The following is a 24,891-nucleotide window of genomic DNA, read 5'->3' on the forward strand; positions in this document are numbered from 1 at the left end:
AAAATTGGATTATTAATTTAGTACTTACGCTTAATTAATTATGTACGTATGCACGCAATCCATAAATCGAATCTCATGCAAAAATATAATAAACCTAATAACATTTTATTATAACAACAGATTCAGTTATTGGTGCATATTATCATTGTAATTCGTATTTTCAAATTGTGCTGAGGTATTATTCAAGTATAACGTTACAATTAAAATCTATTATAAAAGAATTGTTAAAGTGGCAAGTGTAAGTTGAGTTGCATACATTTTTGCGCCTTATTAATAGCCATATTGAATAGAAATAAATTACAGCTAGACAAGCAATATACTGAAGTAGGTAGTGAAATGTGTGTGCATTTGTCGTAAGCCATTTTTCTAAGGTTAGCCTAAAAGAAAATTACGATAAGATCGACAAAAAAAGGAATTGCCGACAGTCGTAAGTATGGATAATTATTTACTGCAGATTTAATTACATATTATTCCGATAATCTTTCGTAATACAACCCAATAACACGAATAAGTGCATTTATAACTGCATTAAAAAAAAAACGATCAAAAAATGTTTGATGCTGCAATTGCATAATAATTATTGTATGTAGCGTCACGCATTATACTCAATATTCATGTCGAAACGAATTAAAGTAACTCAATTTCACACACTCAGCTAGGTGAATATAATCGGGATAATGTATTATCGGGTTCGTGAAAGTACCTATTAAACAAATTTTCACTCACAAATAATGACATCTAGAGTAAAGTCAACCCCATGAACGATGATAATAAATTTAGCTCATAGGTTGGCGACTTAAAAACACTTGATTATAGTAACACACTATTTCATCGACGATAGTTGTAGACTTTAATATTATTACGTGCTCACCATGCTATAATTTTTCTAAATTTTTAACTTAAGTCACCAAGCTAAGTTCAATAATTATGATCAGACCATTTTAACATCAATTGTACAAAATAGGGTTATAATATCAACGATATCATGATATCAAAGATATTTTCACTTCACAAAAATAATACCTAGACTCTAAGGTATAAAATGTACCCCAACGATAAAAATGAAATCATCAGCCCACAACGCGTACTATTGCAACAGGCCTTTTATCATTGCACAAACCTTTACTAGTCACGAGATTGTGCTTACATGAACGAGTAACGACAAATGACAATACCATGATTTCGGTACATTTGTTTTCCATCTGTACGATAATATATCCTTTGGTAAGTTATTATTTCACAATTTTTGTGTCTGTCATTTAATAGTATAGTATTACATACCCCCACAGTCATTATTATATCAAACTTAGTAACTGTTGTTGCGCACTAAGCAGTGGGGTGCTCAGCTTTTTTGGAAAGGGGGGTATGCACTTTTTACTGTTCTCAGACCACGTCATGTAGAGGTAAATATATTTTTATTGCATTTTTCTCGGGTATATTATTTTATATGACAAATATAGTATAACCCAATGGGTGATGATATGAGTATGACACTCATCACCTCATATCCACCTCATGAGCACGCCCCTGCGTACCTACTAGTAATAATACAGTGCCTTTGTTGAGTAAAAAACCTCTCCGAACCGTAATGACTGTGATGAATGATGATTACTTACTATTGCAGACTGAAACTAAACAGTAATAATTATTATTCATTTAATATTCACGTCAACACTAAATGTCATGAAATATTGTTAAAATCACAATTGATTACACACATTCAGCTAGGCGAACAGGTTCGTGAAAGTGCCGACTAAAGATATTTTTGCTCAGAAATAATAATATCTCGAGTAAAATCAACCCCAACGTTAATATAATAAATTCGTCTGTACACAATATTATTGTGTGCGCCTCTGAGCTAGCCTTTTACCTTTACTGGTCGCAAGGTTGTATCTATAATATATTCCATTATTTTACTATTTCTTAAACTTTTTTATCTGTGGAACCCTTTTTATGAGAACTTTCATCATGGGACCCTAACTTTTTTTTAGCTTTTTAGCATTTTTTTTATTTAGCAATCAACGATAAGTTATTATTGCTCGAAAATTAGAATCACTAATTTGTTTCAATACATTTTTAATGCATCATTTTATGTAAGGATTATTTATTTGCAATAAAAGTAATAGTGTGTAAATGTGTAATATGTGTTAAAATTTAAAATTTAAAATTTTGAAAAAAGCACAAGTTCTGCGGAACCCTGCTTAAAAAACTCTGATATATTCTAATGACAATATACATTGATTTTTGAACATATTTTGTTTTCCGTCGGTGTAATAATAATATCCTTCAGTAAGTCATTATTTCACAATATTTTGCGTCTGTCATTTAATTGTATAGTGTTGTGTGACTCCCACCGTCATTATTTTAATATACTTAATAAGTATTACTTATAAAGGTACCTGAAAGCAAACGGTGAGTACCCGCACTCTTTGACACCATTGCTGCGGTCTCGAGTAATGTAGTTACCACTGCTGTTCAGTAAAAAAGCTCTCCAAATAATGATTGCTACGGACTGACACTAAACAGTAATAATTATTATTGCCGTTTAAAGTTAATATTAAGCCATTAAAAAAATATGTATTACACGCTCATTTATGCCCTCTATGATGTTATTTTATACAGGTTACAACCAACGTCTATAACATTATAGGTACCTATATTATTTCTCAAATCGATTAGGTACCTACAATACAACTTAAACCTATCAGCTGCAACAAATTCACTACGGATGATTTTTAATAATATATCTTAAGGATTTATAATAGTTTATCACATAAACGTCATCATGTTCTACACGAAATAAAAAAATAAAAAATCGACGCCTACCCGATTTATGACGGTGTTATTATTTTTTCTGTTCGATTTGTACTCGACTAAATATACGAAATATACGGACTTGTGTTTTTTAATCTTCATCATTTATTGTATGTATCGTATATCGGTTTTATGTTTACATTACTGATACATTACTAATCCACTAACAACACTTACTTACTCAGTACAACTTCATAATAATATGTGTTATTGTGTTATATTATGTATAATGTACTGGTAAATATTAAATCATGGCTTTTGTGGCCAATTACTTCATCATCATAATATTTCTTTTATACTAAACCACTACTAATATCTCTTAGAAGTTACTGTTATAGCTTTTTTGTATAGTTAGTAATTTTTATCAAGAGTTAAAAATTTAAAAATAGTTAAAATAAATTAAATAACTGAATATTATGAAAACAATAATGAATAATTTGAATACATTTAAAAGAAAAATAGTATAAGTAATTATCTCTATAGTTTAATTTTGCATTACATTGGGCTGTAGTCAATTTTTACCTCACGCTAAGGCCTAAGATTTTAGATTAATTTAATTTATACATTACTATAATTATTTATCATTTTTTTTTCTCAATGGAAAAATTAAAACCGACCCATAGGATTAAGTGATACTGCAAATCAGAAGCCAACTGAAATAATTTATTCTCACGAGCACTGAGACCTTAAATTAATACTTGTGTCATCCAAAACCGTAAATTTTACATGGTTCGATAACACACACTTTTCTTTTCTTTACCTATGATAAAAATATAACGATAAAATATGAAAAAACTACACATATTTAAATGTTTCTTTACAACAACAAAATGTTAGTTTAATTTATTTTAAAACAAATCAATTCCTCTTTATACCTATCAAACAGAAAATTAAATAATATTTCAGCACCATTTGACTGTAATATGAACAAAATATGTGAGTAAGTACAAATTTTGAAAATTATTTATGACAAAGAAATAAATTTACCATCTAAACAAATTTAAAATTTGCATTCTTTTTTTAAATTTCCCAATTTCACGGTACAAATAAAGAATTAAGTTATACTTGATTGTACGATTAAAATAATTAGTACATGAGCTCATATTATATAATATGTTTTAAGTCAATTGGATTTATACCAACTCTTAGATGATAGAGCGGTATTGACGTACTGTTTTCAATACTTGGTAGTTCGTATTTACTACATATGCCATATAGTAACCATTAAAGGGGGGTTCATACTACACCATGTCGTGTAGTATCGTGAAAATAATTTTCTCTTATTGGCTGAGCCACGTGATTCCATTATGGTATACCAAACGCTATATAGCATAGTTCAAATGTATTCAACTTTTGACCACGTGATTACTATTATGTGCCAAAAGTAAAAAATAATAATAAATTATAGCATCAGGTACAACATTCATATAATCGATGAGGATTTTGATATCGTACGTCAGTAAAGTATCTAGAATTTTGAACGGGGGGGGGGGGGTATAAAGATTTTAATATATATATATATTCAGTATACACATNTCCATTATGGTATACCAAACGCTATATAGCATAGTTCAAATGTATTCAACTTTTGACCACGTGATTACTATTATGTGCCAAAAGTAAAAAATAATTATAAATAAAAGCATCAGGTACATCAAAATTATAATGGAAAAGGATTTTAATATCGTGCGTAATGAAAGTATCTAGAATTTTGAGGGGGGGGGGGGGGGTATAAAGATTTTAATATATATATATATTCAGTATACACATAATACATTCATATTATTTTATACACATGACATGTTGTATTGTTGCATATCCTTCCTCCCTCTGTAGATAGATATGCCACTGCCATCAGTGCTTTTTCTATGAAAACGTACGAAACGAAGGCACACCGTCATTAAAAACATGACACGACGCGACAAGATGTGAACACCTAAAGTCTAACAAAAAAAATGTAAACAAAAACAGTATTAAGTATACTGCAAGATGAAAAATGAAAATGTGTCTATTTATATAATGTGTATAACTGTACAACTATAATATAAAATAAACATGAGGTTGTACTAAATGTTAAAGTAGTATATGGTCTCTATAGCACACTCGACAAATATGAATCATGGGTATTAATCTGAAACTACAATAGTGGTTTCCGGAGTAGTGATTTCAGATTTGACCTTAACGTCGAAAATAAGTAAACATACTGTTGGTACATGCTACCTAGGTACCTAATATTACAGTAAATATTTGAGTTCTGGAAAAATATGTAATTTGATTTAATTATTCATAATTTATTATATAGGTACGCATGAGAATAATAATTGTAACATCAAAACCGGTCTCTGCTGCCACCATAGATATTATTGAACATTAATTAAATAAACACATTCGTATTGAAATATTACAAAATATATAAGCTATTATAATTCGAGATAATTAATTGAAATCAAATGCCAGTTAAACTTAAAATTAAGACGACTTTCTGCTGTAAATAGATTATATTAGTTGGGTTAAATTAATATAAATTTATTGTCATTTTAGGAATAAGTTTGAGATTTTTCATGGGCTTAAAAAAAACATTTTTAGCGATCACCTAAAAAAATACAATTAGAAAATAACCAATGTGTGTAGATGGGTACGTTAATTAAAGTATTGAATGAAATACTGCAAATAACAATGACAACCAATGGAAATCAATTTCCTTTCTATGAGCTACCTACTGTAGATTCGTAGGTACGACTCTTATGAGTTATTACAGTGATTTTAGTTAGAACATACCATTAACAACCTTGAACTTGCATTGGGATTTTTAAACATGAATTATATATTTCATTTTGTATGTAAGTCTTACCAAATCGTGTGTAACATTATAATATATCTAAGGAAAATAATGTAAATATAATATGTAATATCGAGCAAGAAAATATTATATTAAATTACGAATTAATTAAAAAACTTGTTATTTTTCATCCAAAAAAAAAAATACTGGTTACAATAAATGTAATTATTTTTACCATCAACTTCAACTGCATTAGGTATTCGACGTGTTTTTTTAAAGAGCAAATTTGCAACATATATCTGGACTGCGGATGAAACATTTTCATTTGACTTCTTTTTTTAAAGTCGGTTATACCTCAGTGTTATAAATTATATAGGTAGTAGGTATTAATGGCAATAATAATATTTTTTTTTATAAACTAATTAATACTTAAGTTATTTTAAAACAGCCTAAAATACCAAAATACAATTTTAAATTATTTTTGTAACTTATACTAACACAATATTCACTAAAATATATAGCATTCTATATTATACTATAGTGATAAAATGTTAAATTATAATGTGTAAAGTATTTATTCATTAAGAATTATAGTAAGATATCATAAACCAATATAACCAATATTTTTTTATCCTCACAAAATTAAATTATAGATTATAATTAAAAAATAGTGATCATTTATGAATTATATGATGATAATGTATTTTTATTTTTCAGTAAGTCTGTTGAGTGTATTAATAAATCATAGCATAGGTATTCGTATTTTTAAAACATATTACAATTTTAATAATTTATTGATTTTATTGTATACTATAATAGTTGCAAGTTCGGGTATTAACGTTTCTTATTAACACCGGATAAAAACTAATATTTAGGTGTTGTGCAATTTATTTTTCTTAATTTGGGTGTTTAAGTTTATAACTAAAAAAAATAATAAAATGTTGGTGAATATTATTACAGGGAATGACGATAACATCTTTGGGTAAAACTGGTTTTTAAACATATATATATATATATATGTTCAAAATTTAAATCTATATGAGTTATTGTATGTAACAGCGTGTTCAACATAATATATATAATATGAATATGATCATCAATATTATTTTGTTTTCGTCGTAAGTACCTATACGAAATTAAGATAATAATATAATATATTATACTAAATTAAAATTACACGTATCCCATAAAAAGTACAAACTTGCACAAATTTGCCCGTGAAAGATGTTTATTGATCACTTCCAATGATAGAACACGCAATCCAAAAGTGTTGGCCATATCCGTCATTAGACAATTATTATTATTACTGTGTATGTTCGGAAAAATATAAATTTTATAAACCCATATGTGGTATAATAAATTAAAAACATATTTGATTTAAATCACTTTTGACATTTTCAAAAAAAAAAAATATTATAAATTGTATTGTATCGTAAAAATAGTTATAGATAAGTTGTCAAGGATTTACAGACAATATAATATATTTAAATGAAAAGGTTGACGACTATTTTAAATTATTACTAAAACTTTTATTTAGACATCCCTGTAAATACGAGTATATTGCTTTTAATTGTTCAAGTCCTTCGAATAAATTACAATACACATTATTGTTCTAAATATTTTTTAGAAATTTATATAACATACTGGAATAAACTTGAATAAACAATATTTGTATTCATATTACTCTCATTGAATCATTCATCAAAAATTAAATACATTTCTCCAGATATTATGATCAAACATCAATCAGATTTTAAAAAATACAAAGCAGGGACCGGAGTATAAAATTATTCCAATAATTATTGTTCGTCATTGTAATTTATTGTCAATCAACATCTATTGTTTTTGTAAAATAAAATTGAAAACTATAATAGCCTAGGTATGTAGGATTATCTTACTATTTCATTTAAATCTATAACTTCCTTCTATGCCACTATTAGTTCTATAAAATATATTATCAGTTTTGACCATGAAATTAAATTATCATTAAGTTCATATTAGAGAGTTAGAATATTTTCCATGAGTCAACTTGTTTCCACCTTTAGGGTATATGATTTCAATATTTTTATTTGATATACTTCAAGACATTGAATCGTTTATAACTTAAATGTTACAAATTGAACACTCATTGTTTTTCTTATAACCACACACAAATAACAATTTCAATGTCAACCAAATATTTAAAATATTTTTATATTTTAAATTTATTTTTATTTTTCTTGATTTATTAGTCTAAACACTCTAGACACAACAAATCTGATCCATCAAGAATGTGAAGGTTTTGTTTAGATGACACTACCTGCAAAAAAAAAAAAAATGGAAAAAGTAAATTCAATATTTACATACTTTAGTCGAATAATATTTGAACAATAATTTCATTGGGAAATATACCTCTACGCATTGCGATAATGGCTATGACGTATTATACTTTTCGAAAACTTAAAATATAATAGTGTGTTTAGTTTTTAAATGCGTTTGTGAGGCAAAATAAAATAAAATACTGACGATGATAGGCTACGGCTGGGGAACTTGTGAGATTTCGTACTTTTCTCCGACGGTGGACTTTATGGTAAAATTAAAAATAATATATAGGTAAGTATACGACGCAGGACGCGATTAAAGAACAATGATGACATGCAGCAGCGATCTCAATGGTCGGGTGAAAAAAGGCCAATCGCCTACGTCATAGGCACGAAATACCTAGGTAATAATTAATTAATTATCGATGCATAGAACAAATCGTACAGGTGTCGACTGGTATACAATACTACCGATATGCCTATAATGCTGCAGTCGTCGTTGCATATTGTCATCGTCGTCGATCGTCTTTTTCCTTCGCAGACATGATAATAATAATTATCATTATACCTGCTACTACTACTAATAGTATTGTAAAATAATGTACGATAATATGCCATATAAGTGTCCTTGTCTCGTCGAGACCGTTGCTGAGGAATAATATACATAATAGCTAGAACGCCACCACGATACACACACACACACACACACACACACACACACACACACACACAGCATCGCACAAAATCTCCCTACCGGTACGCCATCTCACTCTCGTCTGCACGAGTGCGCGTGTGCGTGTGTGCGTGTGTGTGTGTGTGTGTGTGTGTGTGTGTGCGTTGTGTATTTGCGTGAGCGAGTGTGTGAGTGAGTGAGCGAACGCGAGTTTTTTTACGATAACATTATATATATATGTTATTGTTTCCTTACCTGTTTACAGCCGTGCCTATATAAACAAAAACCGGTATTAAATAATTTTCAATTCCTATCCGGAGACAATTGCGTGTGGTGCTGAACGTGGACCGCGTTCGCATTTGTTTTTATTTATTTTCCGTCAAAGTCTCCAGTGGACTTCTTCGCGATGGCAGTAAGTATTTTCCTTTAACCGTCACCTGAATTATATATTAATAATAATAATATAATACTTATTATAATAAACATGACATTAAATAGGTGATACGAGTAGTACGTCTAAAATTATATAATATTATACTCAGACGATATTTTACTATTTTACTATGGATATACGAAACCGAAATAATGACAAAAAAAGAAAACTATTCTATTATTTTACCGAATCAATACATAGTTGATAGTATACACTACACTACTATACATAATATAATGTAAATTCGAATCGGAGTCTTTGAAAATGTATTGCAAAAAAAAAAAATATTATGTCTGAAAGTATTATATTATTATTATATTATATTATTACGTCTATTTGGACGAGATTAAAAAAAAAATTACTAAAACAATAATAATATAATACTCTACTTTGACATAATATTTTTTTCATTGCAATACATTTTCGAAGACTCCCATTCGAATTTACATTATATTATGTACAGTACTGTAATGTATACTATCAACCATGTATTGATTCGGTGTACATCAACACAATTTTAGACGGTACAGATTTTAACTTTACATTTGACAATGCACTTACCTATAATATAGGTACCTTCTACCATACAAAAATGCGGATAATAACCATAACATTTAATTGCGATTTCTTTTACTTAAAAATCGATGTCCTTAAGCAGTTGTCTTGAAAAATTGTGGATACTCATTGCGTAAAGTTCAGCTTTGACCGATTTCTTAGAGCTTACACAGCTATAATAACTTTAGAACGAGTTATTCATTTTAATCGCGATTATTTTTAATCTATTTACATGTATTTGCATAAAGTAAAAGGTAGTACATATCTAAACAATAAATCACCAAAGCCAATGTTATGTGGGTTATGGGTTAACTGTTGTTTATTTTTTTAAAAGTTTTTTGCAATATACATTACACCTTATGCTTACGGTTAAGGGCTAGAGAGAATGTATACATATGAAAAACATATTGCCATGGTTATCTATATATGTTTAATCTTTGAACAAAATGTCTACTTATAAATACAATATACATTGTAATACCCATAATATTTTTTCTACCACCACTAATAACACATAAATATCTACTAAAATAGGATAAAATAATAAGATTTGTGTTGGACAAAGGCGTAGTAAATCGATAGAACTCTGATTTCAAATACATCAATAACTATAACTTGACATTACGAATGTTTGAAATACTATATTTTTTCTTTATTTATTGTTTCTAAAGAAAATAGATAGGTACCACTTAAAATGAAATATAAATTTAAATTTAATATTTAATATAATATAAATATTAGCCAAAACTGATGTCTTAATAAATTGATTAAAAAATTAAGTCTTCCATGTTTTAATTAAACACTTTGATATTAATATTTATAATACGCATTTGTTAATATGTTTCGTAATGTTGAAAAAAAACTTAATTAACGAGTGTAACAATTATAAGTACATAACTTGTTATAATTGTATGATATTAAACTATTGTTTATTATTAGAAAAAAAAATAGGCATTGAAATGTGCTAGTTAGTGTTTAGAAAGTTCATAATTCAATATAATGAGTGCAATTCACCGATTATAATTATTTTAAGAATAATAAGTAATGCGCGACGAGTTTATATGTTTGATACGAACATATAATTTATAAAATAGGTATTACTATCAAACCTTACTAAATACATTTTGTTTTTATAAAAGTTTGGCAATATTATAGTTATAAATAGGTAGGCAATTCACACAATATTTTTTATTTTCTACTGTGTTATTTTTTAAACTAAACGTTATAGGTACTCAGATCTCCGTTTCGAAATAATGATTAAGTATTTTGTAAGTTAAGAACAATTTCAAACAACTAAAAAAGAATTTTAATTTGTTGATGTGTTATTAGATTATTATGAAAACCGTTCTATGGTAATCCAATAAATTTTCGATGGATGTTTTTTAATGCATATATTAAAATATTGGGAATTTGCCACATTTAATAATGTAAAAATTTAACATTTCGTATTATTATGTAAAATATTTTTAATTCATTAAATGTTTGGAACATATATGACCCACATAGTCGATATCATCAACTTTAGCAACGCACCTCATTATATATCTTGTATGGTCATCACGAAAGCGTTGGTGGATAATATTCATATAACTAAATATAATATCTTGTTATGAAACGATCATTCTCAGTTCAGCGAACCTCACAACGAGTAACAATAATGATAGTCAGACCTCTGAATGTAAGGTCAACAATATAAAAGAATCGAAAAAAGTCAAAATCTCAATCATTAGACTGCGCCCTGCGGTCTGCAGGAAAATAATTTCTCAAAGTAGGTCTCTGTCATTTTGAAATCCAACGTCCTTTGAATCAACATAATATTATAAGATCTTCAGAATCACTTTGAAAAAGATTATTTATTATTCTTACTAACTAGTCACAATCGATCAAGTCTAGTACCTGTATATTTAATAGATAATAACACGCTTAGTATTCAATGAGCAATTCGTATGTGGTTGGTTATCTAAATAAAACTGAATTCATTGTATGATCGACCATTATAATATGAACTAAATCGATGTGTTTTCAACAAGTATTTCTTGTTGGGCAACGCCTTATACATGTTAAGGCGTCACGGCAATGAATTATGATTACTCCTACGTGTATATAGTATAATATACATATTATTAGGTTCACGGTAAATGTGTGGGGAAGATCTAGGAAGTCCGACTAGAAAGATTATCATTTTCGTGGTTGTGTGCTATTTTACAGCTTCTAAAAAATAAAATAAATAAAATATATAAACAGCAGGTAGGTAGTTAGGTATCACCGAAATAATTTCAAATTTAAAAAATCTTTTAAAATAATCCTTGAAATTAACGATAAAACCAACTTAAAAAAAAATTATTATCAGCGAGTTATTTATATTTATATTTAAATATTTGTATACATTTCATAAAGATGCAATGAGCATGGCTACATATAACGGTCATATAATCCAGTGTAGAAATAGTTTATTATTAATTGTAAACTAAATAGTACATTATATCCAAACACTATAGATTTAAAAATCTATATTTATTTTATTTTCAAATTTGTATAAATATAAATAATTTTAAACTACCTAAGTGAAATAAGCCATTTAAGGTGACGCTTAATGGATTTAACGACCGATATAGTCAATTGTTTATTTGAATGAAAACATACATCAATCATACGAATCATAATATTAATCCTATGATATAGGTAACTCACTACATTGTTAAAAATTAAAATTTCTTAATACTGGATAGTTATAGATTTCAAAATAATTTAAACACAATATTCTTTTAATTATAATCATAAAATATGGTAATTACTCATTATGTAAGTTACCTATATGTATAATTATATATGAAATAGACACTTATTAAAACGGATAAAATGTTAGGTAACATAGTCTGCAATGTAGACTCGTTGTAATTAACAATATGGTTTTATTTATTGATCAATAACAATTGAATTTTTCAAAAGAAGAATGGAAGTGAAATGTAACCGAATGAAATGCGTCTAAAATGCGTGTATTAGTTACATTCCTACTTTTAACGTAATTCTATCCGCAAGGGGGAAATAAAGCAAATTTGTTACCTTTCTATCGTCAGAAGGTGAACATTTATTCGCAATAATTCTAAGACGATGAATGTGATGGATGAAAAGCTATGCCAAAAAAAAATCAGCGTACACGTCTATATAGTACTCTTCAACTCTTTGGACTTGATAGTCGATAAACGTTTTTGTTTGACATCGATGGACGATGACAGACAGTTTGAAAATAAAACGTTCGACAGTGTTGGCAAAACACCTGCCTCGACACTGGCAAAAAAGCGTGTCAAAAGCACCTTTGTGTATTATTATGTAGACGCGTCTCGTATGGTGGTCAGTGACGTGACATTTTTTAAACATTTAAAAAATATTGGCTCGCTGCATAAGAAGTATGTTAAAACACTTCGGTACTTAATTGTTTCCTATACACGAATGAAGGGACAAATGATAACATGTCTATTCTTATTGACATTATTATTTTTGGGGAGCTTAATACAATTATTATTCTGCACGTAAAACGGAATAATATCATGACTTCTTCGATGGTTGTTAGCGCATGTTTCAAATGAAATAGTATATCAAGCACTGTAATATGGAATTTTTATTCGGATTCATCCTAATTGTGTGAACAAAGTACCAATTAATTAATTCTGGTCGATGTATAAAATATGTTCAAACGCTCAACGTAAAATTGTTTTTTTTTCGCCTTTCTATCAACTGTGCTATATTGTAAAAACACTTTGGCACGCCGACAACGTTGTAGCGATTCAGTTGATTGAATAGAGTTTATGTATTTTTTTTCTATCTATTCACTTCCTAAACCAATTTGCTTTCGTTTAATTGCGATTTTAGGTTTACCCACACCAAGGACAAGGTTCTGTCTGATAACATTAAATTTAAAATATCATAATCACGCGACACCAACCCAGAAAAATACTACGAGAAAAACAGGCAGACTTCGTGTGTTTCCATAAAACGTGTCTGGACGGCCATTGTATTTATCCTTGTCCGAATTACATTTAACATAGTAACCTATGGACATAATGGATATTCTTCGCATAAAAATGTTGACATGATCTAAATTTACATACTAGTCGCGTAGAACTCGCGTAACATCTTCATTTTTTTTTTTGCTATCGATTTTTTATGTAATTTATATGAATACATTTTAATAATAAAAAAATATTAAAATAATATGTTCACTCCTTCTAAAACACACACTGTATACCTACTTTAAAATGTGTTTAGGTTACATCCAGTATCACGAGGAAACAAGGTATTATAATATTATGGTATTGATGTGAACAAATAATTTATGGAACAATTAATAATATATGCAAAAATAATGTTATGATGTAATAAGATACATATTATTGTGACGTCAATTTATAGAAAAAATGACTATAACATCGCAACGAGTTAACACCCTATGTGGGATCAAAATAATAAGATTGCCTTCAATTATACTTTACGTAATTGATACACATTTATATTGTTACTGTGATACAGCAGATATTCGAAATAATAATACATTTATAACTTACAAGTTCATATACATACTTACTATATTTTATGTAGATTGCACTTGAGAAATTAAGTTATAATAATCACTATTCCAATCGGCAATTATTGCTATTATGAAGTATACCTCATACATAATAATAACATACACCATGTTTGTATCCTGAATTATTTTAAACGAAATTACCTTGATAAAAATTAAAAATATATGAAGTTGATCAAATCTAGTTGCGTGTATCAATATATCAATATCATATTACTGTTCTAGACTTTTATTAGACTATCACAGGTCCATTGTTTGTATGGTAATTTGTTCACAACTCTCGCTTTGTTGTCCAATAACAAAAAATCTAATTAAATTATTTAATGACTTTGAAATTACCTGGGTAGGTACATATTATGTAAAACTAATCGAAAAATGATAACTAGGTAAATTATGTTGAAACTATGATATGTTTTTTATGACCTTTGCAATTAATATTTTTTAACGTTATAAAAGATACATTTACTACTTATTAAGTACATTGTTGATGAAATCGTGTAAATTGTGTAATATAGGTGTTATATGGTTTAGTGTGTCTATGAATTTATTTATGACCATCAATCGTTGTATTAAAAGTATATAATTAGTTACTTACTTATTTCAATAGTGTAACAAATTTAACATTTATCTTAAACATATTACAGAGTATACACTGTACTTGAGCCTCCACGGACGTTTATATTTTATAAATAATTATAAAAAAGTAACAGTTTTCTACGTATAAATGAATTTTATTTTCATGATTTGATTTAAGAGCAAATTATGCATATTTTTTTTTGAACAATTAAATTTGTATTTTTGTTTTAACTTTTGTAAAATTGGCTAAACCATCTGGCAGAATATCAAAATATTAGTCAGACCAGTTTCCGGTAAAACCGCTTATGCTCTTGTATAGTGCAGTAGGTACTGTCACTATTATCCTGGAATTATCCATACAGGTTATAAAAAAATGTTATTGTATCTGTACAAAAGATAATGTTTTCACCTTGAACATTCGAATTATTTAATATTATCTTCTTGGAACGCACCACTATTATAGGTGGTCAATTAAATTGAGTTTATGTATGCATGCATGTATGACGTAGGTACATAGCTAATAATTAAATAAAATTTAAATAAATATGTTAATTTATTTATTTTTAGACATACTGGTTGGCACTAGGTGGGGAGGTACATATTAAATTATTTAATTAAATATAACAGTATGCATATTTTAGTATTGAATTGATTAGAAGAACAAAAAATTCAATTTTTTCAAATTTCAAAAGTTATGATATAAAAAAAAAATACGTATTCAGTTATTTATAATATTCTGCATACTTCGTAATGTATAATATTTATGTTCGATTAATGAGTTCTATACATTTTACTTTCAACTTGCAACTTCCGTTTTTTTCCATTGTAGGTATCTAAATTCTAAAATAATATTTGGTTAAAAAATCTATTACTTGTATATTATAATAGGTAGATACTACCTAGTAACTATATCTATACTTAGTAAATCGAAAACATATGTACATTTGACGTATTATGTGTCTACTAAATAATTTAGTTTTTAAAATGAAACAAATATTAACACAATATATTAATGATTGTTATATTATATTTTTCAGTTGACCATTGTGTTGGGGTTAACTGTCTTAAGTGTAGCCAACTATGGTAGTACTTATGAGTTAGCTGGACAAATAAAGCCAACCATAAAACCATTTTCTACACTGACTAACCAAGTAAATTAAATGCTAATTATTTTATGTAAAAAAAATACTTACGTTTGTAATTGTAAATAGCATTATCAAGGAGACCAATTCAAGTCAGCGTTCGGATACAATAGTGTACCTCCAAAGCCCTTCGGAGCACCATTCGAACACTTTAAACAACCTTATCAGCCGTACCAACCATTTAGGGCCAATTATCAACCATTTGGACCTTATCCTGGTTACCCAGGGCCTGTTGTATACCCCGGTCACGGTGGTTATCAAGGACCAGAAGCTTACCGTTTTGATGAACCCCACCACAAGCCATTTGGATTCCAACCATTCCCAGCACCGGCACAGCCAGCCTTCAATCAATACAAATTTGGACCCGCGAAAAAATTCAACAAAAATTTCCCAGGACTCGCCGATTTCAACCAACCCGGCAAATACTTCCAAGAACACCAATTTGGAGCATACCACGGACCTGAATTCTCTTCTGCCATTGTGCCTGCAGAACACAACATTAAACAATCAAGACCTAAGGATACATTATTAGGCAAGCCATTTGAATTCGGATTACCTAAACAAACCAGCTTTGGATTCCCTTCTCCGCCATCATTCGGATACCCAGTACCAAACTTCCCACCAGTCCAGGTATGGCTAAAATAAATTATTAAAAATAAAATATAGAATATTACAGTGAGTAAATCCAAATATACAGGAGAGGACCCTCGAGTGTGCCTATTAACTCATAGTATAGGTACCTCTAGACCCATTGGGACTCTTAGGGGTTATGTAACTTAAAGGGTACAATTTTGCTTATACAAGCTTGCTCGTTATTATTACTTGCTTATATGGTGTAACACTGATAATATAACTGCCAAACAAGGCCGTTTTTTTCATTTATTCGACTTCGTTTTGGTTTTGTTTCTTCTTAGTTTCAACCATTAAATTATACGATTCAAATAAATGTTACGCCGTAGTGGGAGTACCTCGTTTTGAGTAGGTATAAATTTGTCTTTGTTCATATGAATTTCAATTCTCTATTACGATTCACATCCATAATGGATGCATAATGTTATTATGGTAGGATTATTAAGAAGTATGTCACACGAAAAACAAGTTTTTGTTGCAATTCACGTGATGTATCAGCTTGATATTTTTTTACTCGCCGAGGATAAACTGTGGTTTCAATTTTAATTTTCACATCACATTACATAGGAATCTTCCATGTCGACCTATACCGCCTCCTCACTGTCATGACTATGCCGATCCATTATAAATGATTTTTTTTACAATGCGTAATAGGTATAATGAGATTAATAACATTTAGCTGCAATGCTTATAAGTTATAACTATATAATATGTTTGTTTAGTACACTAGGACTGTAGCAGGACTATTTAACAAATGCAGAAACATTTGTAATGAAAATTTGATAAATAATCCTGTTATACGCCCTTGAACTATTTTGAGAAATGTAATTAACTTTTAACTTTTAATTTTTATTATTATTGATCTTAAACTTCAGCAGCTAAAGCTATTAGTTTTTCCAAATTTGTATACAGAATTTAAAACATAGGTATAAAATTAGATTACATTTATTTTTTTTTTTTTTATATATATATTTACGTATATGTATAATTTACATTGGAAAATGTAATTTATAAATTTGCTTGCTCAGCCCGGTTCTTAAGAAGAAAGGGATCAGATCACTTGATATGTCTGGTGCTAAAATAACTATTAGTTATTAGTGTATTATTAAGTATAAAGGTAGATTTTTTTGTTAAATAACTATAAAATATAAAAAGGTATTTTTATTATCATATAAAAATTAAAAATTTATTTATATTTATCAGTATAGGTATTTGAAAAGTTTAATACATTTATGAATGTTTAGAATGTCTCGATCGAAGTATTTTAAAAGGTTTTAAATCGTCACTGTGCTCTTTAATGTAGTTCAATTCAATTTTTATAATTTGATATCAACATTTAGGTATAAGTATACGGTATACTAGCTAGGTAGTATAAATAAAATAAAAATACAATTTTCATCATGGTGCTTATATTTAAATTATTACCTGTTTAAAATATAGTTCAATGACATTTTCAGTTGAATCATGTTACCTAACCCGCTGCTAGCTGCTTCATATCACCACATGTTATATCGCCCAATTAACAAAATATAAAAATAAGAAGGACATTGACGTAACTAAGGGAGGGGGGGGGGGGGTGCTCAAAATCTCCGAAGTTAAAAATTGACTATTCCCAATATTTAAATATCCGTAGACCGTTTGATTTATACATTTTAGCCTCCTTGGAAAATATTTTATTACAATAGTGTGAATGATTAAAAACAAAAGTATAAAGTCATCCAATAAGATATATACTTTAGATGAGACTTACGACACCCCCCCCCCCCTCCTCCTGCCGATTGGAAGGCTTAGTTACGGCTGTGGAGATAAACATGGGGCCTACATAGGTAGTTACAAGGGTCTGCATTTTTCGTTTTAAATAAACCACAAATACGCTTTTTAGTGGAATTGATTACTGACCGATGAAGTATTGTTTCTCATAATGCTTTAATATGTCTTCTACGGTTTGATTATTTAGCCTTTCGTCAGCACAGTGCCGTCGGTAAAAAGCGTACCCGCTACACTCATCCCTGTGAACGCCGTTAAGGTCGAACAAAAATTTGGAGGAGCTGAAGTCACTACCGCGGTCATCCCGTCGTCATCGGCTCAAGACGATTCGGCAACGGTGGAACAGCAATCCGTGGAAGTCACAGGCGAACCATTGGCAGTGACGCCCGCTGCTGCGGACGCCCAGCCCAGTCCCGCTCAGGAAGAAATCACTTCCGGTGGCTCCTCAGACGCCCAAGTGCCGAGTGCTGAAGTATCGATCAACAATGAAGTGCCCGCCGGCGAATTATCGTACAACTATGAAGTGCCCTCTGGCACAGTACCGGTCGACGATAGATTGGTCTCATCTTCTGAAGCACCGATCAACAATGAAGCACCCGCCGTCACAGTACAGGTTGACGATGGATTGGTCTCATCCTCTGAAGCACCGACCGACAATGAAGCACCCGCCGTCTCAATACCGATCGACGGTGAAGTGAACGCTGTTCAGGACTCCGCCGCCGTCGCCCCGGCCCAAGAACAAAGCGCCGCACCTTCGTCGGAGGGTAACGAACCTAGCAACGTCGGAAGCGAGCAGACCGGATCCGTCCCGGAAACACAAGACTCCGCAGTCGTCCAGGAACCCAGCCCAGTCGTCGTATCCGAGGAAGTCAAGGATACCTCCAGCGCCGCACCTGTCCAGGCTTCAAACGAACCCAGCGAATCGTCCACCGTCAGCGGACCGGCGAAATCCGAGGGAGTGGCGGCTGAGAACAAACCCGAGACTGGGTCTGCAGCTGGTAAGTCGGTTTTTTTTCATTCTACTCCACAATAACAACGTTTTGGCGACTTTGAACATTTTTCGAATAACTTAAAGATGAGACATAAAAACCAACCATACTATACGTAACTATACTATACTATAACAGACTGAGGTATTTTTAAGTATTCGAATACGTCTTGTATTTAAATATACTATTTTGGTATTTCAAATTAAATTTCTTAAATAAGTTTTGACAAATAACAAGTCTATTTTAAACATGTGTCTTTTCCTTTGTATTTATATTTTTCTAGAATACTAAATACCATTTTTCTTTTTACCGTTGAATTTCGCTGTGTTTACTATTTTAAAAATTACTCTTTAAAAAAAATTGTATAATGCTTCTAAAAATGTATGAGATTTCATCAAATGCACAGATGACACGGTAACTAAAATTTATATCCACCTACCTAGCTAATGTTTAACTTGACACAATACTATAGGTATATGTGAGATCTGACATTTTTTAACCAATTTAAAGAGTGTAAAGAATTAATTATTACATTTAAATATACATTCGTGATGAACGTACACGTCAACACTTTTGAAAGACAACATTCGTATTTTAAATACCTATGATACTAAGTACTTTTAAATACGTATTCTAAATGCATTTGAAAAGTATTCCTCAACAAGACTGAAGTAAAAGACTTACAGTTATGGAAAAGTGCATTTTATATAAAACTGAAATTTTCATTTTGAGTCATATGACGACAACCACTAGTCGCGTTACGCAAGACGTAGACTACATGATTAGATTACATTAAAAAGTTTAATTTAAAATAGTAATTTTATTATTTCACGGCCGTTGAAATGCCTCGTCATTTCGGAGCAATTCTCCACTGCAGTTGTCTCCGAATATTAAACATTTCATACGGTAATTTCAAATTCAATTAAAACCCAATCCCGTTCAGCATAATATATAATAATATATAAGACTCCTCGCATGTCTGTTTCATTATTATATTTTACTATAAAGTCAATTGAAACAGCGAGTTGACCGCTAGCGTTCAATGACTTACGAAATGCATTCGCAAATAATTAATACAAAGATGATCACCTCCAGTGCGTAATATTATTATCTAATGAGGCCAATGTACCGTTTTGGAATTATTGTTTATATTTTCTTATTAAATAATTGAATATTACTATATTGTTCAAATACAAACAAAAACAAAAAACTGGTAAGTTCGACATGCCAGTTCGTAAATACGCCGCGGTGAATTTGATTAATATTTGTTGGCACGGTTTTATGAGTCATAATAATATTTGTGCATAAGTTCATTAAAAATGTGATGAGTTGCAGCGATTGTTATCTTATTTACAATAGGTATCGATCATGAAAACTATACCGATGTTATGTCTAGTGGGAATTGTCGTAAAAAATATAATCCTTAATATATAATATTGAAAATGATTACATAAATAAATTAAGATTTCGTACGATAATAATTAGTCACTTTAGCTCCCAGCGGTATATTTTATTCATGTCCGCACTTTTTGTAAATTCGTATAAATTAATAATAAACCATCACGTCAGAACCCTCTAATCATGATGATTAACGAACAATCTATTCAGTATATTCACCAACAGATATATTATTAATATTATGGTTAAAATATATTATGTTCAAAGATCGTTGCCCAAAAATATTATTTTTATGACTATCGTTGTTAATTTCACATGATATTTTATAACTATCAAAACTATAAAAATAATGTTTACCTTGATCTTGTACAGTGAACTTGCCGGGTCTACCCGTCGAACTGCAGAACACTCAATTCGGGCCCGTTCCCATTTCGGACACGTCGTCTCTTGGTCAGTTCGGCTCTTCCGGATTCCCATACTTCGGACAGTCCGCCGGTGCCCAACAGCCGTCGTACTACCCCTACTTCGATGCTCCCGGTTTCTCGGAGGAAGAACTCAAGGCATTCGCGGCTAACTTCGCAACAAGCGTCCCATCACAGTCCGGACAGGTCTTAGGAACCAGTGCAACCCCGGCGGCAAACATCCCCCAGGGTATTTCCATCAGCAATCCTTCGGCTGAAATCGCCACCCTTATCGAAAGTGGAAACAACGCCAAAAGTCAAGACAAAGCCACCGCTAGCGACGAGAAACAAATAACTTCCGGTTCACCATCACCTGCAACGCCTTTGTCCGACGCCCCAAAAACACAGTCGAAATTCAACTCCGTCCAGATAGTCCAGAACGACCCGTTCAACGGACAGTTGCCTTTGTTGTAAGTATACTTACACATTTATGTATAATAAAAGGTGTCTACAGTGATGTAATTCGTGAGGTACTCCACCAGGTATTTATAATACCTATATCTATACGTTTTAGTTCGAGTCGAAACGTACACAGCGGTATTTAGGCCTCTGAACTGAACGCACATTGTATAAAATGCATGCAGTTATATCATCTTAAAGCATACAAAACTGGACGAATTTTATCAACCCTCATTGTTATTATGAAACTATTTTTCTCATAACATTAAAATTAAAAAAAAATTGTACATACACATCATTTAAAACTTTTTAATTTCGGTGTTCTGAATAGTTTCCAACACAGGAAATAGACGCGGGTTTCTATAAATAAAAAGACGTTGGTCTTGTTTTTATACATTCTGCGCACGGTACGAAAAAATAAAAACTTTTTTTTCAAATGTATTAAGTTGCTGTGAGTAATTATTAAATATGCATAAAAAAATCGTAAAACTAGAAAATATTATGCACTTTCGACAAACAATGAAATCACCTAATTTTAGTACAGTAAATGTTGTGACCTGAACGCTGTAATAGATTTATATAATTATATACATACATATTATTATTCAGCAATACATATTTTAATGATCCCATATAAAAAATATAAACAAATGCAATAACTTCCGAGCCATGTAAGTACAGTGGTATGATTATAATATTATAATTTATAATACCATTGAGTTTATTACATTGTACAATATATACATATACTAAAGTGATCGTGTAAGTCAGGGGTCACCAATATTAATATTTTTTAAAAGTCACATTAGAAATCTGGAAATTGTTCGAGAGCTATTAAGACTGATGACGTCGGTAAAAACCAACGAACAAAAACGATAATATCTACAACACTTTAAAAAGTAAAATGTTGTTGGTCTTTACCACATATAATATATAAAAATACTAGATTGCTGACTTCAATGGTCAGATACGTATAAAATAATGTCTCCAATAAAAGGGCTACTTACCAATCTTTATTGTAAGAGGTCACTGTTTACAAATTAAACTGATACGTTAGGTGATAAGATACGTATACATATCACGATTAAATATATATATGACCCCCAGACTTTCATACTATATAGAAGTATCAATATCATGCCTACAACATATAAATATTCACCTCATAAACAAGGATGGTAGCCATTTCAATGACAATGCTGAAGCATATCTAGTATTTTTATATATTAGCTGTGGTCATTACTTTTTGTTTTCGTCTGAGGGCCGGATCAAATTTGACCGCCGTTTTGCGACCCCTGGTTCACGTTTTCACGTTGTTGTGAATTATTTTCTTATTGTGCCTCCTCTGACGTCTGCAAATCGCACCTAACTTTTTCAGATATGACCCGTCCAGCGCCGCCGCGCCATTGGACACTTACAAGTTCTACAGCCACCCGTCCGTTTCCAAGTGGGCATCTCAAGCCTCACTGGCCTCGTACTCGCCCGAGTCCGCGTTCAGCAACTTCGGATCCCAATTCCAACAAGGCTACTTGGTCGAAGGGTCACCCACACTGACGCCGCTCACCAAGACGGTCGTGCAATCCAGCCAGATACCGCTTTCCATCTCGTCCCTAGACCATCCGCTCCACAGCCAGGTGTTCAAGTACTCGCAATCGTTCGTGCCATACCCAGGATTGGTGGCCGGCAACAACGCCGCCGCTTACCAACCCTTCGACGTGTCGTCATCCACTGCCACGCCAGCCGCTGCATCTGTCACCACAGCCGAAGCCGCCGCCGCCGACGTTTCCGTCCAGTCTACTTCCACCCCGGAAGTGGCAGTTGAGAGCAGCAGCAGCACCAGCGCTCCGGCCGAAGAGTCAGCTTAATGCGTCCGTGATATTCTTCCCGCCATTTCCTTACTCCCGGAAATGGTCACTTTACTTATTTTCCTCGTTCTTCCATTAACAATCCATCCAACGTTGCCTTTGTATAATCTATATTTGTGCCATGATGTTCGACGACGGCTGAACACCGCGGCGATCCGTTCGCAGTACCGATGATCGACAGGGTTGTCAGTCAATTTCAGAAAACTATAAATACATATACATATTGTAATTAATTATTGAACCATGATTGTTTTATTTGATTGTTTTTACACGAACGTATTGAATAAAAATTACTGCGTAAAGTAATAACAAGAAATAGTTTTCATATACCTACCTACGATTTCGGACAAATGCCTACGTGAAGACTTTTTGTTCTCGTGTTACCAGCACGTCTTGGAATCTAAGACTTAGACCATCGCCGACACCTGTTCTGACCTCTGTGTAGACGAACAAGTTCAAACCTATTGTCCCCCTATCCCAGTTAGCAATAATTTATTCTTGATATATTCCAAGAATATAGTTGTAGGATGGACAGCATATTCTGGGATTATCCGATTTCATACTATATATCACCAAAGGTGATTAAAAGAATAAATAAATGTTCCACCTATAAACATCCATTGTATATGTTTTCAGAAGTTTCATTATGCAATAAATGAATATTCATTGAATATATTTGCCGAATAAATGTATAATATTCAAAAATTATCCATAGTTAATACTTGTACATATTTAATTAGTACCTATACAATTGTATGTATATATATATTTCAGAATTTTCCATATTAACTTTGAGAATGATGTCTGAAAATTTCAAAAATTGTAAACCTTGCACAACATAACAATCTTGTACAATGTATATTTATTTTTGTGATTAATTTAAATTTAAATTAGATAGGTATAACAAAAATTGACCAAGTGCATAAAATAAGTTTGAATTATCCTTACGGATATGCATATATCCTTCTTGATATGCATATAATATATTACAATTAATAACAATTGCAAACTTGAAACTCATTTATTAAGTTTAACAACATAAATGTAATCAACTTAATGATAATTATAAATGTAATGTAATACAAACAGTGAAATAAAAAATAAAAAATGAATTAATATTATTAAACGAAAACTGTTTATAACTTATAAATTGAATGTAACCAACTTTGGAATAAAAATTATATAATATATATAAAGATGAATAATTAACAGTGTTCTTTACAAACTTATACAAATTAAAATATAAATTTAATATTATTAAACGAAAACTATTTATAACTTATAAATTTAATATAACCAACTTTGGAATAAAAATTATATAATATACATAAAGATGAATTAATAGTTTTCTCTACAAAGTTATAAAAATTGAAATATAAATTTAATGTAACCAGAAAATATAATATTTTACATATAATATAATAAAAAATTAAGTAGTACAGTCGTTATTAGCTTTAGCTGTGTTTTCTAGCATAAATTTCAACCTTTCTTTAGCTTTAGCTAACCAAACTCCTTGAATTCCTTCAAT

The 24,891-nt window shown here is 30.6% G+C and overlaps 1 protein-coding gene across 1 annotated transcript; it reads left to right on the plus strand.

Annotated features, from left to right (window-relative positions):
- The first annotated feature begins 8,847 nt into the window (after positions 1-8,847).
- Positions 8,848-23,604, plus strand: LOC111038136 (signaling mucin HKR1-like). The gene is made up of 6 exons (XM_022321093.1): positions 8,848-8,978; positions 15,750-15,863; positions 15,924-16,484; positions 18,442-19,249; positions 21,011-21,509; positions 22,877-23,604. The coding sequence occupies exons 1-6, from the start codon at positions 8,973-8,975 to the stop codon at positions 23,361-23,363; spliced, it is 2,475 nt and encodes an 824-aa protein (XP_022176785.1). The 5' UTR covers positions 8,848-8,972; the 3' UTR covers positions 23,364-23,604.
- The last annotated feature ends 1,287 nt before the right edge of the window (positions 23,605-24,891 follow it).

The sequence above is a fragment of the Myzus persicae genome, unplaced genomic scaffold, assembly GCF_001856785.1.
Source record: "Myzus persicae strain clone G006 unplaced genomic scaffold, MPER_G0061.0, whole genome shotgun sequence".
NCBI classification, from domain to species: Eukaryota; Metazoa; Arthropoda; class Insecta; order Hemiptera; family Aphididae; genus Myzus; species Myzus persicae.